This window comes from Macaca nemestrina, chromosome 14 (genome assembly GCF_043159975.1).
Source record: "Macaca nemestrina isolate mMacNem1 chromosome 14, mMacNem.hap1, whole genome shotgun sequence".
NCBI lineage: Eukaryota > Metazoa > Chordata > Mammalia > Primates > Cercopithecidae > Macaca > Macaca nemestrina.
The window spans coordinates 20,206,456-20,222,500 of NC_092138.1; the positions used below are offsets into that span (position 1 = coordinate 20,206,456).

At 38.4% G+C, this 16,045-nt stretch overlaps 1 protein-coding gene across 1 annotated transcript in view; it reads left to right on the plus strand.

Annotated features, from left to right (window-relative positions):
- LOC105498714 (G protein subunit alpha q) overlaps window positions 1-16,045 on the plus strand; it is a 321,416-nt gene that overhangs the window by 219,688 nt on the left and 85,683 nt on the right. The window contains exon 3 of the mRNA XM_011770985.3: window positions 4,157-4,311. Coding sequence (XP_011769287.1) covers window positions 4,157-4,311 — 155 coding nt within the window. The remainder of the gene's footprint in view (window positions 1-4,156; window positions 4,312-16,045) is intronic.

The window sequence follows — 16,045 nt, forward strand, 5'->3', positions numbered from 1 at the left end:
ACAGTCAGCTAGTACTGTTGGAAGTGGATTTACAACACAGTCAGTCTTGTCTCAGCATCCATCATTTCACTCTGTACTTTCTTTGAGCAGAAGAAAACAAAACCAAAAAGGCTGAGGCTGGTTTTTTTTTTTTTTTTCACAGTTCATTTAAGAGTTTATGATTTTTTTCTTTAGAGTCAAATGCCAAAAGGAAATAAGCACTTAGAAAAAAAGTAGGAAGATGTGTGCTGCAGTTCAGAATTGAGATGAACTCTGATGCTGGCTTGTACTTTTTCTGATTTTGAGGTCGTCTGTGTGTGTTGGGCATCCCTTCAGACAGAGCAGGCCTAATAAGCTGGATATTTGTGTCTAAGAGCTTCCACAAATGTGGAAGTTACCATTTGACTTTCTACTTCTGGGTAGGTGTGACATTCCAGTCTAAAGCCGCCTTCAAGCTGTTAATGAGATTTTGAAAATTCTTCCAAAGTGACTATGAGATCTTTTTCATTTCACCTAAAGGCTTGGCCTGCTGTGGGCAGGGTAAGACCCACTGTGGTAGGACCTCAGTTCCTTCTTCCGTTTGCAGAAGCAAACATGGAAACATCAACACATCTAAGATTTACCTGAATTTTATGACGACTGAATTCTGAAAACAAGACATTACCACATTGGCACATCTTGCGGTTTCCATGTGGTCTTTCCCTAGAATTCTGCCAGAGTTTCTGAGAGTAGCTACTTAGTTCTCACAATGTTCCCTCTAAGCCTTGCCACCAGCTTGCTAAGAATTATGAAAGCTAGCATTCATCATTAAATATTTCCACCCAGTATATTTTAACTGTAACTTAAAATGAAATAAAATTATATTTTACATTTTGTTTATGTGATTCATTAAATCATACTAGGAATTTTTTTTTTTTGTAGTGATGGTATTTCTCTCTGTTACCTAGGCTGGAATGCAGTGGCGTGATCATAGCTCACTGTAACCTTGAACTCCTGGGCTCAAGTGATGATCCTGCTGCCTTAGCCTCCCAAGTAGCTGGGACTACAGGCACATACCACCACGCTTGGCTAATTTTTGTATTTTTAATAGAGATGGGGTATTGCCATGTTGCCCAGGCTGGTCTTGAACTCCTGGCCTCAAGTGATCCTTCTGCCTCAGCCTCCCAAAGTGCTAGGATTACAGGCATGAGCCAGCACGGCTGGCCCTCCCTTGCTTTTCTGTGCACAATGTTCAAAATAAACAGGATAGTCTATTGTAATTGACTTGTTATTTGTAATATTTGAGTTGAGTTTTTTCCTTTTCATCAGTCTTTTTCATTAATAATTGTTTAATTTAGCATAACTACTTACAATTTTTACTACTATTTCACATTTGACATTTGGACAAATAGAAAAAAGGGTCTCATTTATCTTCCTATTCTAACATAGCTAAAAAAAATACTGTTTCCACATACAGAAGTTTTTTTTTTTTTTTTTTTTTTTTTAAACAAGAAATTGAGAGTATTGCCTTTCCATTGGGAACGTTTATATGCACAATTTAAAAAATCTGTATGTATTTTGTAAAATGCTGTCATACTTTTAAATAACTTAGAGAATCTGAGATGAAAGCTCTTACATAAATGCAAATTATGGTTGATTATATTTGAATGTCATTTTCCAAAACAGCAAGGATGGAATGAAATAACAAAGCTTAGGAGGCAGTAAAAGTGACTTAGAAATTCCAACCTGGGTGAAGGCAACATGGTGATTGCTCTGTTTTTGAAGGCAATATTCTCTCTTAGTTTTGATGGAGGTTGACTTCTGAGTAATGGGTTTATAGCAGAGACAAAAGCTTACAGTGTAGAGGTTAATTTGAATTCAGAGTCAACATGAAACTTTCTCACAAGACAATTTTTTTTTTTTTTTGGCAGTCAAAAGAAGGTAGCCTCTTTTAACTGTGAACAGTGGTCACAGTTTTTTTAAAGTGCCATGTTTATTTTTTCCATGCTGCTTTTGCTTGGAGGGGTCATTCATCTTCATCTTTACCTGCCAGCTAAATCCTATCTTCTCTCTGACACCTTGTTTGTCCTCCTCAGTCCATACACAGTTGCACTTATGCCACCCCCCTGCAGCATCGCTCATGTGCATATGTAACTGCATTCTGTCCTGTATTGTGTGATACAGTTATTGTGTAATATAGTAAGTTCATGTTTTGCTCAGGGCTACTGGGTGCTCCCAGAGGGACAGTGTCTTAACATTTTGGTGCTCTATGCATTGTAGATGTATTCATTATATATTTACAATCATACAGCTTGTGGCTAGATGAGCTCTTTGGTGATTTGGTTCAATTGCCTTTTCTTATGAACACAGAAAATTAAGTTATAAAGAGGAAAAGTAGTTTCTCCTAAAGGTTATGACCAGTGTTATGGGTAAAGCCTGAATTAGAAGTTAGAATTCCTAATTTCTAGTGTAGTTCAGTTCTTCCCTCCCTCCTTCCCTCCCTCCCTCCCTCCCTCCCTCCTTTCCTCCCTCCCTTCCTCTCTCCCCTTCCCTCCTTCCCTTCCTTCCTTCTTTCCTTCTTTCCTTCCAACCAACCAACAAATATTTGTTGAACATCTACCACTTGCCAGGCACCTTGCTAGGCCCTGATTATGCGGTGTTGAGCCTGTCTTGGAACTTGGAACTTAAACCATGATTAAAGAGAAAGATAACAAATATTACACTGCCTAAGAGGTAGAGCACAGCAGTGGGGATTCATTGAGGAGCCAGTGATGCTCTGTTTTCAAAGGGAGAGTCTCAGAGGGGAACGGTAATGGAGGTGGGCCCCACCTGGCATGGGACTCAGGAACAGGACTCCAGGCTGGTAAGATCGTAGGTGGGATAACATGGAAGACTGCCTACACAGGGACTCAGGACAGAAAGCAGCTACAGGGATTCATTTTCCAAAATCAGAATACCAGCAAGTGCTAGGGCTTCTCAGTTACTAGATCCAGTTGTCACAGAACAGAACAAATAAGAAAGGTGATTTCTTCAGTCTCAGTGTGTTGAGCTTCCTAAAACCTTAAGTCAAGATTAGTCTATTGGCATGGGGCTATTCCCACACAAGAGAAGAGAAGGAAGGTAAAGATTGGGAACCAGACGGGGCCTAACTGGATTACATTTATTAACATTCTGTCTGCTTAATATTCTGTGAAATAAATAGTTTGGCCATGATGTCATCATGATAGCCATTCACTAACCTTGTTTAGAAGTTTGTATTTCTGCACAATATCAGTACTGTTTCAGTAATTATCAACCGTCTGCCTCCAGTGTCCAACACAATTAGTTATTTGTGTTCAGTTGCATATTTTTATATGTATACTTTGTGTATATATATTGCATTCCATAAACCCTAGTTTAATTTTGATTGTTAGGCAGTGGTGTATTCCGGCTAATTTGAGGGTTGATCATAAAATATTTTCATTGCAATCTTATTTAAAAAATTTTTAGTCTCTTTATCTCCTTCCTGCTAAATGAATATAACCAAGTTCTTTTACATTGTTAAAAGATTGAATGGGGGTACTCAATCTGATAATGTAGATAAGACAGATAAAAAACAAATATTTTGAAAGTTTGGGTGCATAAGAGTGGAGAGGTAATTGTCATTGTTGTCCAGATTAAATTACTGCTATTAATTGTTCTTCTAATGGTTTTACACCCTATTCTAAAAGTGAACTAGAGAAGCTAATCCTGATTAGTTCAGGATTCTGATTGAGTTTTTGCTTAGACATACAACACCCATACGCTGGCTATATTATGTGTTAGATTATAATAAACTATAAACATAGAGGAATAATTACTCCTGCCTCCTTTTCTTTTAATATTATTTTAGGATTATGATAATATGTAAAAATAGTGGTCCGTGTAAGCATAACATTCTCATTGTTCTGATGGGAGAGCCGAATATGCCACCTTCCTCTAGTTTCCTCTAATCAAATCTAAGTAACATCAAAGTTTACTCTAGAGGGAAAGATTTGGGACTGAGTTCTCGCTAAGAAAAACAAAAAATATGGAACATGACTTTATTTTAAACCAGTTTAAAGACCAGTATATGAAGGAAGTTGTTACCTGAATTGTATGTAATGTAATATGCAAAGCAAAGAAAATTTGGAAAGTAGTAGATTATTAAAACTGCCTTTTTTTTTTTTTATTTAAACAGGCTCATGCACAATTAGTTCGAGAAGTTGATGTGGAGAAGGTGTCTGCTTTTGAGAATCCATATGTAGATGCAATAAAGAGTTTATGGAATGATCCTGGAATCCAGGAATGCTATGATAGACGACGAGAATATCAATTATCTGACTCTACCAAATAGTGAGTATCTTTCCAGGAGGCCCTATGGGTTTTTCTCTTTACTTCCATTTGGAGGTTTTGTGATTATCATAACTTCTTTATTCTGTCCTGTGTATGTCATACACGATTCAAACTTCAAAAGTTAGGGAGCATAGATATTGAACTTATGCCAACCTCATAAATCTAAATTAGATTATCAGGGACTAGTATCATGAGTCAGGGAGAATATTTCTTTTACTGTTTTCTGTTTTCTGTTTGAAAAACAAACTGAAGACTCTAGGAATCTGATTTCACCAACCTATCTCCTCCCCCAAATTGCAAACTAGCAATTCTCACATATGCCATTGTGATTTGAAATCTTGTAATAATAATTTTTGATACAAAATTCAGTCGTATTCATGTGCTAGAAAACACCTACACACATTAGCAACTGCAAACAAAAAATATGTTTGATTATGGCTTCTTAAAACATCAGACTTCCTGGTTTCCAGTTTTCAGATCCAGAACTTGACTGCTTTCTGGGAGCCACTATTATGTTGATGGATAGGTTTTCCTTTGCATGAAAATTTCATGTGAGTCTAATTTCTAATTCCAGAATTATTTTGTGAGCTGTCATTCAAACTCATGTCCTGGGAAAGATTTGCATCCTAGAAATCTGTTACTTCTCTGCAATAAATCTCACCTAACAGAAAGGAAGTAAAGATTTGGCAATCATTGGATTAATGTGATCAATGTAGTAAGCAATGTAGATAACCAGGCACCTGAATAGTGAGTTTTCTTTTGGTAGTATTTAGCCAGGTTTCTGTCTACATTAGTTATATTAATACAGCATCTGCCTCTTGTTTTTTGGTTCTGGGAAGACAGAAGAATGGGTAGAAAATAATCAGCAGCCTTATGCCAGTTCATATGATAAAGTGATCCACTGGATGAGAGCGGGTCCCTGGGGAAAATAAGAGGCCCTGATAGTAGGCTGCTTGACATCACTCAGAAGTGCATGGAAGATTCTAAGAGCTATATGACTCTGTTTTTTCAGTAAAATTGTCATGCTTTTACTCTTAATTCCAGGCATTTATATAAGATATGATTCACATCAGCCACAGAAATGTTGCCTGATCAAACTATTTTTTGTATTCTTATGGTAGATTTGAATTAGGCCATTCTGAAGTGTGGCACAATGCTCGTGAGCACCATATTTGTAGTAGTTAATATTTTAACTAGCATTAACCCCCTTGCGAGCCTCTGAAATGTGTACTTTCTTCATTCTTCCTTTCATCGTCCTTCCACACCTTCATATAGTTCTTCTCATTTCTGGTCTTTCTCTTCTGCTTTCCTGCCTGCCTGCCTTCCATTTGGCTCTTCTCCCTCCCTCTGTCCTTTGTCCCTTTGTTCCTTCCTCCTGGGCTCCCACTGTATAAGTTTCTGTGAGTACAGAGATGAAAAAGATGCATTCAGCTCTTGTCTGTTCTAAATTCTGCCCCCTCAACCTTTGACCAGCTGTCTTTTTTACTCCTGCCCCCTCTGTCCTTCTGTTTCTTTTGCCATTTCAAATTCCATCTATCTCCCCATGTTGCTGCTGTATCTCATCCATCATTCCCTGTTCCCATTCATTGTGTCTCTTCTGTCTGCTTATTTACCCTCCACCCTCAGCTCTGAATCTCTCTGGCTCTCTCTTAACTCCTCTCTGTTTCTCACTTTGCTACTGTGATGTCTTGCCCTAGCCTTTAAGACTAACTCATCATCCATTATAAAGTTACATTTACTGATAAATTCTTCACCTTGCATCATTTTTCTTCTAACCTCTATCTTTTAACTTTTAGTTTCAGTCTTATCTTTTCCCCTCCCTACCTGTTGTATTCTTTACCTGTCATCTGTAACTGTTCTCCCTGCAGAGAGTCCGCTACTGGGCCGTCAGAGCCCCCCAAGTTACATTTACTGATAAATTCTTCACCTTGCATCATTTTTCTTCTACGCTCTATCTTTTTACTTTCAGTCTTATCTCCTCCCCTCCCTACCTGGTCTACTCTTTACCTGTCATCTGTAACTGTTCTCCCTACAGAGAGTCCTGCTACTGGGCAGTCAGAGGCCCCCAGTATCTAGTAATTATGTGCTTACTAGGGTTACATCTCTCCCCTTAGGGTTTGCCTCCTCCTCCTGGGTTGGACCTTCTGAGAGCCTCTTTGCACCTAGGACACCTCTATTGGACTATGGATATGTTCTTGAGACAAGACTTCATCATATCTCTGATGACATACCCTCAGTTTAGATTTGTGAATTTCTAGACATGGAACCATTAGTTAGTATGAGAACTGGATGCTGCCACATCTAACTTGCTTAGGGCAGGAGCTCTCCTAGACAGTTTCTCCAGACCTGTCCATGCCGTGATCCTGGGAAAAGCTGCTGTCCTAGAGTTCTGTCAGTGCAGGCTTAGTCTACCGTAGAAACGGGCACATTCCTTATGATAAAGCAAGACTAAAACATGGGGCCATCTAGCACAGGCTGATCTAAACTCCTTCAAATGATTGTTCTTTAAATAGTTCTACATTCCCCTAGTGGGAATGAGGATAAATTGATTTTCTAAATTATATATATGTGGGCCAGGCACGGTGGCTCACACCTGTAATCCCAGCACTTTGGGAGACCAAGGTGGGTGGATCACCTGAGGTCAGGAGTTTGAGACCAGCCTGACCAATATGGTGAAACCCCGTCTCTACTAAAAATACAAAAGAAGTAGCCAGGCGTGGTGGGGTGCGCCTGTAGTCCCAGCTACTCGGGAGGCTGAAACAGGAGAACTGGTTGAACCCAGGAGGGGGAGGTTGCCGTGAGCCACGATTGAGATCGGTCACACCACTGCACTCCAACCTGGGCGACAGAGGAAGACTCCATCTCCAAAAATAAAAATAAAAAATAAAAGTAAATTATATACATATGTAGACATACATAACCTAAATCTTTTTTAACCACACTTTATGCTGAAGTAATAAAGTGAATTCTAACAACATGTACTTATATCCTTAGATGTATCAGTATGTATCTCTTTTTTAAAAAAACTAGGACATTTTCCTACCTAAATAATAATACATTATTATACCTAAAATTAATTAACTTCTTTTTATCATTCTGTACCCAGTTCATATTCAGATTTCCCAAATTCTTCCAAAATGTCCTCTAGAGGTGGTTGATTTCAGGACTTCACATTGCATCTGGTTGTTATGTCCCTTAAGGTTCTTTTAATCTAGTAGAGACCCATTTTGCATTTCACTGGCATATTCAAGAGATTGGCCTAGATTTGCCTGATTGCTTCTCATAGTATGATTTAGTTTGCTCCTGTATCTCATGGATTTACTATAAATTAGAAGTTACATTTAAAGTCTTTATTAGATTCAAGTTAAACATTGTGACTAGAATGTATTATAAGTGATGTTGTACCCATGGTGGATGAAGTTAAGATTTACCACAGTATCAGGGTAGTGGCACTCTCCATTATAAAGTTGTATTTTACTTGTCTCTCGTCGTGTTAGTTTGTCACTGAGCAATCTCTAGTTCTTCATCAGCTCTTCATCTGATAGTTTTACTTCCAACTGATAATTCTTGCCAGATTTAATAATTCCATTGGGATTCGTAAAATAATTATTTTCCTCTTTTATCAGTTGGTGTATCAGTTGGTCTACATTGGCATTCTTCTGCATAGAAGATTTTATCTCTTCAACTATTTGATTAATCATCTGAACCAGGACACATTGAGAAAGAGGAGGCTCTATTAATAATTATAGTGAAATAGCAGGCATAAACTGAGATTCTCCAGGACAGGCAGGGACGTTTGGTCACCTTAGCTAAGTGAAACTGAGAGAAGGAGGTTTGTTTTTTTCGTTTTCTGTAGAATACTCTCTTTACTTCAAAGGGAGTAGAATCAATTTATTCCTGCCAGTTATGTAAGGGGTTGTCTGTATAAACCAGAGTTAACTGGACCCACTTTCAGGTCTCCTCCTGGCATGTTTTGGTACCACCTATACATCAGTGCCCAAGCAGCCTGTCTGATTTGCCTTAATCCCACTGTGCCAGGAGGCCTGAGTGTTAGTTACTTTATTCTTCACCATCTTAGTAGTGGGCACTTTACATTTTCCTTAGCCAGGTAAACCTCTCAACAGAAATAGGACCCGGGTGTGATAGAGTCACTCATTTGCTGCTGTGTTCCACATGTTTCTCCAGTGTAGTCACAACAGATGCTCCAGGAACTGCAAAGATGACAGCACTGGCAAAGATGTAGGTCCCATATATTAAACATTGCTGATTTCCCAGTACTAAAAATCATGTTCACGAATAACTCAGAATAATTTTTCTCTGTGTTTGAGATAATTGTTATCCCTTTTCCTTTCTGACTTTTTTGTGTATATTACCCTAGTACATCTTCAGTATATTATCTTGCCTCCTTTTCTTCATATAGGGTTTCTATGTTGTTCCTATCTTTATAATTGAAACATACTTCATCGTTATTCTGGACCTAATTTCTTATTCAGAATATCACCACCTTACAGAAATATTTCTGAACTTAGGACCAACTTCTTTTGGTGCTGCCTGTCTCTAGTGGCAGGTCTTCAGAGTAGATTTAGGGAATACATAACATCTAAGTTTCTGGTATTAGAAGACTCTCCCTGCCACACACACCTGCTTAAAGGTTGTCATGTAATAGCAGTTCTGTCCACAACTCTGGTGGTTGTGAGATTCAGTGCAAGCAACTTACAAAAAATACTGGGAGCAGAGGCCAAGCATGCCTGTCTTCTTTTCTCTCTAATGAACTCCTATTCATCCTTTAAGACCCGACTCAAGAGTCACCCTTTCTGAAAGCCTTGCCCAACACCAGTGACAGTAAGTCACTATGTCATCTGTCTTAACACTGTGTACATATCTCTTTTATTTCCATCATCACGTTTACTAAAGTGCCTCTCTCCTCTACCCTCAGTTCCTGACAGCAGTGCTCATGTTTGACTTTCACAAGTGATTATTTCATGAAATAATAGATGGGTAATTTCTACTATTTTAATGACCTTGGTATAGGCACCATCTCTCTTTGGCTGTTAAAGATTATGAAGGTTCAGAACCGAAGGCATTCAAGTCTTGTTTCCTGCTGTTGTTGAAGGTCTAGGATCTGAAAAGCCTTATCAAAGACAATAATAGCTGCTATTTACTGAATATTTACTATATGTTAGATTCTGTGCTTAGTCATTTACATGTGTTATTTCATTTAATCCTCAAAGTCACCTGCAATGGTAGATAGTTATTAGCATCCCCATCTAACAGAAGAGGAAACTAGGATTCAGACTGAATAATTTGTTCAAGGCCACATACTCAGTAAGTGAATGCAGTAGGATTTGAATTCAAATTTGCTTATTCCAGAGCCCAAGCTTTTAACCACTGAACTACAACCTCACATAGGATGGATGGATGGTTGGATGGATGGATGGATGGATGGATGGATGGATGGATGGATGGATGATTGATAGATAGATAGGTGATTGACAGTTTTTAGATAAGATAGATGGATAGGTAGACAGATGAATCAGTAGATAAATACCTATGATTAGGTGTTTTATAAGTCACTTACCATGAAGAACAAATTATTAATCTTTATCAATATTGTCTACAGATAGTTTCATATTTATAAAGTCAAGAAGGAAAATTATATAAAATTGACTGGAAAACAAACCCAACAGGTTTTTGGTTATCATTATGAAAAGTTAGCCATGTTTAGATAAGCAGCAGTTATCCGTACTAACATGGAAGATGTTCTAAGTCACAGATAATTCAGGAATGTTATTTCTTTGTTTTAACCTACAGTCTTTATCTCTCAACCCCTCTTCCCCAAAATCCAGCCAATCACTTTTACTGGAACCAGTGAGAAGGACACAATAAAATGATTTGAGCTTCCCTTCTACTTTGATTAGCCAACTTGCCTATCATAGTAAGTAATCAGATGACTCAAAGGACAGGCGGCAATGCTAGAACCAAGGAGATGGGAAATTCCAGATAATGGATAAGCAGTTGTGGATACATTTGCAATTGGCCTTAATTTGGTGAATTCTTCCAATTCTATTTAATGAAAGAATAAAAAGCATTCAAAGATCCTAGGGAGTTTTGTAGATTACTTTATTAACTTTTTCGTTATTGATAAAAAGCCTGAAGGCTCTGAAAATGATTAAAGAGCACAAAAAACAGATGGTTGTAAGTTCACTTTTTTCCCCCTAGATTTCACCACCTACTTTAATACACTGAGACATCAGGTCAAATGAGTTCACTGCCTACACTACCAAAATCTCCCTGACATTAGCCAGAGGACACAAGTCTCAATCACATTGGCATTTAGTGAGAAAAGGCCTCATATGCAGGCTTTGGCTAGTCTACTGTAGCTGTGTTTGCCTTAAGAGACCAAATAATTTCTAATCTTACTTCACTGAATTCCCCTCCAGGGAGTTGGGTAGATCAGACACCTTCTTGAAATTTCCACATGATCCGGAGCCCATAAAGAACATGAGTAGATTGGCTTTTTGGCATAAGTCAACATTGGAGTTTCACCTTCTAAACGCATGCTTACATTTTTTGAGTCTGATTATGAACTTGCACCAGTATATTATGTGCCATGTTGAATTTAACAAAAGGCATTTCAAGGATAGGGTAACACACATCCACCTGACTTAGGGCCAGTCCTTCTTGAAGAGGAAGTACCTTGCTAAAAAGTTGCTGACTGAAGAGTCAAACAGTTGTATTCCAGGGTATATTGGTTTGGCTGTTGTATCCATCCACATTTTCCTCTGACAGTTTTTTTGAAAAAGTTTAAGCCTACTCCAGGCTTTTGAAGGCAGATAAGACCATTGTATGGTGTGAATATTAGGTCAAGGTCCAGCTGGAATTCCCTCTGCTACTCACTACCTCGGGAGCATTGACTAAGCCTCACTTTCCTCAGACATGGATTACATGTGATATGTAATCCTTAAATTCTCCTCCTAAATTCTCAAGTCCTTTGATTCTGTTGCAGTAGATTCCCTTTATCTGAGAAGTCATTATCCTATGCAGTCAAATGAAAACCTGGCACCTTAAAATTTACCTGGAAATGTAATGAACAGAGAAATTATTCTCTACATGATTAAATTACTAAAAATGCTATGTTTAGCCAGGTCAGAAGAGGGCATTGACCTTGCATATGTTTGCTCTTTTTTAGAGTGACAATAATAACAAAAGTGTCGTTCTTTTCACTTGAGTGACATATTTAATTCTCTTCATGTTTTGTTATCTAGTGGGCCACATTTTCCAATCTTTAGTAAAACAACAAACAAAAAGCCCTGCATTTGTCTTCCTCAGTGAATGCTGATGATTCTAAGATGTGGTCTTTATTATTCCCTTCTCAGAATGCTCTTAGAGGTAAAAAGATAAGGCTTAGATATGCTTAACTCTCCTCTAACCTTTATTACAGAGAAGGAACAGGAAAAAGGGCTGGGATTAGCCCCAGTTTATCATTTGTTCACTCTGCCTAAAGGGCAGAGTGGATGTGGGCAAGTCAGTTTGCTGTTTGCTCACATTTTAGTGGGACGTTTGTTTGGACTTTGAGTAGTTTGGCCTCTTCTTTGTAGGCCTTTCTACAGTCTTTAATCAGGATGATGATGTGCCTAGTAGAACAGGGATTAGCGTGCCTATTTTTATAAATAAAGTTTGGTTGGAACATAGCCATGCTCATTTGTTTATGAATTGTGTATAGCTGCCTTGGACCCAACAGGAGAGTCAGATAGTTGTAACAGAGATCATATGGTCCAAAAGTCCTAAAATACTTATATTTACTATCTGATTTTCGTTCTCTCACACACACAAATTCAAACCCCTCTTAGAGGTGAAGAATGACTATTAAAATGCAGTAGCATTCTGCTTATGCCCTTTAGATAAAACCTAGTTTAAGACTCTGATGCTCTGAATTAACCCAGAGATATCTTTTAGAGTACTGAGTGAAGCGATGGCCTACATTCCTTCAGCAGTCCTCTAGAAATACTGCTTTGCACAATGAGACATTTGGTAGGAAGTGAGCAACAGAAAGTTCTAGATAATATTTCCTGGAAGTACCACTAAATGCCACACAAAGCATGTCTAGCACTAAAAATGGCATGAATGACCAGAAATGTTCATTGAGTTGATTTGGCTTCTGAGTGCAAGGATTGTGTGTCATATGTGCTTGACTTGTAGTATCTGGTATGGTATGGTGGTATGTTGCAGCTGATGAGAGGGTTTCATAGGATTTAGCAATCAATTGAAGCAGAGATAGGAGTGACAGTCTTTTGTAAGAGGGCTAATAGAACATGCACATGACTAGAAGACAACCCCATCCCACTTCCAATCACAGGGAACCAAAGAATCCTGCTGTCTTCATGTAACCCATAAGGTCATTCAGCACCTTTTTTGACTCCCCACTTCCCAAGAAGCCTTGCTGACTCTGGTATTCTTGAGTTCATTACCAGGTTAAAGTCTTTTCGGTTTAAAATAATGAATTGAATTTTGATTTATAATTAGTTTACGCTAACTCATGTTAGCATGACCAGCTCTCCAGACCTGATCATCCTTGTCAAAACGAAAGTTCTGATCTCACAGAACCAGTATCCAAATTAAGGTGACATAACTGACATGACCACGGGAGACCCACTTACATCAGTATGACCTATTGCTCATTGCTCTTGGCTGCAATCACTGGAACTTCTCTTTTGACCCACATTACATCTGCATTGTAGTATGGTTATTTATAACATGTTTATCTTCATTGCCAGACTATAATCTCCTTGAGGACATGATTTGTGTCTTTTTTCCTTTGTAGTTCACGCTCAGCCTAAGCATAGGGCCTAGCTTATTGTAGACCTTCCATAAAAGTTGTTGAATGAATGATAGAGGAAAAAGGAAATTCTGTACCTTTCGTAATTTCTTCTCATCTCTCCTTTTCTGCCTGTTCAAATCCCATTCTGTCTGTACAGGGTAACCCATCCCCCACCTCTACTGCACACTATTCTCCAGTGACTACAGTTCATAATCATCTCTCCCTTCCTGTTGCATTCATCATTAGCAGCTCACAATTTGGCACTTAATTGTTTCTTAATTGATTCATCGGTGCTCTCTTTGCTTCACAGGTAGACTGAAATCCCTAAAGGCAAAGAAGGTATTTTAACATATTTTGTACCAGTTCTCTGTGCCAGTCTCCCTCCATCTAACACACTGCATTAGAGTTTAATGTATAACAGATTCCCAATAAATATGTGTAATTTAACTGAAGTAAGTAAGCATCGTCACCCAATTGCAAGGCAGGCAGACCAGAATTAAAAAGTAATCTTCAGCTATTTCTTGATATGTTTTAGAATTGTATCAAAATCAATAGCTTTGACAGTTGTCATATATAAAAGGTGAATAAATTAACAAAGCCAAATAGGCAAATTGAAAAAGACTTCCTTCTTTCTTTTCTCTCTTTCTCTCTCATTGCTATTGTTTTGTTTTCGTTTTCAATTACAAAGTTGATTTATTTTTTTGAGCACTACCCCTGAGAATCTGTTGCTGGGAGCCCAGCCCTGGCCCTGGCATCTGGCAGACACTTAGATGTCTGGCCCTTTCCCTATTTGGCACTAGTGTTCTCTTTACATCAGACTTCAGATTCATAAGATAATGAAACTATTTACCAAATGCAGTGATAGAATCTTTTTAGGAGATATTTAATTTAGTTTTTAAAATGTTATTTTTCTAGATTGGGTTAGTTCTTTGGTAGAGGGAAATTGAAATGCATAATCTCGAAGACTTCTCTTTTATCCTCCAGAATGGTCTCCCTTGAACAGCTTTCAAAAATGGTAGGATTATAACCCACCTGATACCACTGAGTGATCTTTGTTTTGAACCTGCAACTTTGTATTAAAAGCAAACTGCTTGGCCGGGTGCAATGGCTCATGCCTGTAATCCCAGCACTTTGGGAGGCCGAGGTGGGCGGATGACGAGGTCAGGAGTTCGAGACCAGCCTGACCAACAAGGTGAAACCCTGTCTCTACTAAAAATACAAAAATTAGCCAGGCATAGTGCTGCGTACATGTAATCCCAGCTACTTGGGAGGCTGAGGCAGGAGAAATCACTTGATCCCAGGAGGCAGAGGTTGCAGTAAGCCGAGATCGCGCCACTGCACTGCAGCTTAGGCGACAGAGCGAGATTGTGTCTCAAAAAAAAAAAAAAGTAAACTTCTTATGAACAGAATGCCTATTAATAAATGCTGCACATCTTTGAACTCTAACATGTATGCCAGGTATCAAAAAGGAAAAAGGAAAGTTGATTCGTTCTCTGCAAAATGAGCTTTTTAGGAGATGGAAGTGTTTGTGGAGTGAGCAATCTTCTGCTGCTAACCATCCTAACCAGACTACCAGCCAGGCTCCTGTCTGCCACAGGATTTGCCATATGAGGAAGGGACTAGCGTATGTCATGCAACCAAAATCTCTCCTTGACTGTCCCCTCAGGATAGCAGTTTTGCAAAACTGTTACTTCTTCCTTTGTTTTTGCAGGTCACTGTACAATTTTTTTTTCACTTTTTTCCTTTGGACCTTTGTGGTCATACAGCAACTGCACGATAATTGTGTGTTTCTGATTTCTCTTTAGCTTCCAGTGCTTTTGACAGTGTCAGACACCATCTCATGGCATGATCTAGCTTTCAACTCCCCAAAGACTGTTCCTCTCGCAATGAGGTCTTCTTAATTTTTTTAAATGAAGTCGACCTCATTTTTCTAACCTTCTTTTCAATAATTAAAAATGTGAAGACCTACCCAGAATCATTTTCTGTGCCGTGACTTAATCTTAGTGTTTGATGTGAACTGCAAATTTGTTACAAATGCAGCCTCTCCATGGGAGGCCCTTACATAGGGGTTAAAGAGCTCCCCAGCCTCCAACACACACCCCATGTCATGCTACATCGAATGCCCCAAGATGCTGTTTCGTTTATCTTATTGTGTCTGGTCTGATTTGTATGAAATTTCAGAGATTTCTGTTCATACTTAACTACCCACAGGTACTTTTTGCCTTTTGGTGTAATTACTGAGGGTTGTGTGCCTCTAACTTTAATATATGTATTTAGAGTCAGGGTCTTACTATGTTGCCCGGGCTGGAGTGCAGTGGTTACACCCTGAAACTCGTGGGTTTAAGCAATCTTTCTGCCTCACAGCCTTCCAAGTACTTGGGACTGTAGGCAAATGCCACCACACCTGGCTTATAAAATTTATTAATTCTAGCTGTAATGTGATATGTTTTACCTGCCAGCTCATATCTCTAAGTTTTAATTTTTTGTTTCCTTCATTTAAGAGAAAACAAAAGCACTTGAATTTTTAATTTCTCTGCTATTCTTCGTCTAGATTTTCAGTTACTCTTGCAGTCATAGGTGGGGGGGTGGTTCTTTTTAATTTTAAAAAGGATACTTTTTAAAATCAGTTTTCATTCATGTCAAATGGGAGCATAAATTAATTTGAAGTTCAACTCAAAACTGTTATTGATAAAATGTTGTTAAAATTAAGGAACAATTGGAATATTTTTTTAAACATATACAAGAGAGAAAGTGTTATATATAATATTGATTTGGGCATATTATTTTAGAGAAGTTGAAGCTTCTGTCATATATTTTAATCATTTAAAGTAGTGGATTATGTCCTGTCTGTGAATTTATTTTTCTTCAGCCAGAGATTATCCTGAAGTTCAGCATGTAAAGAATTTATCTGTTACA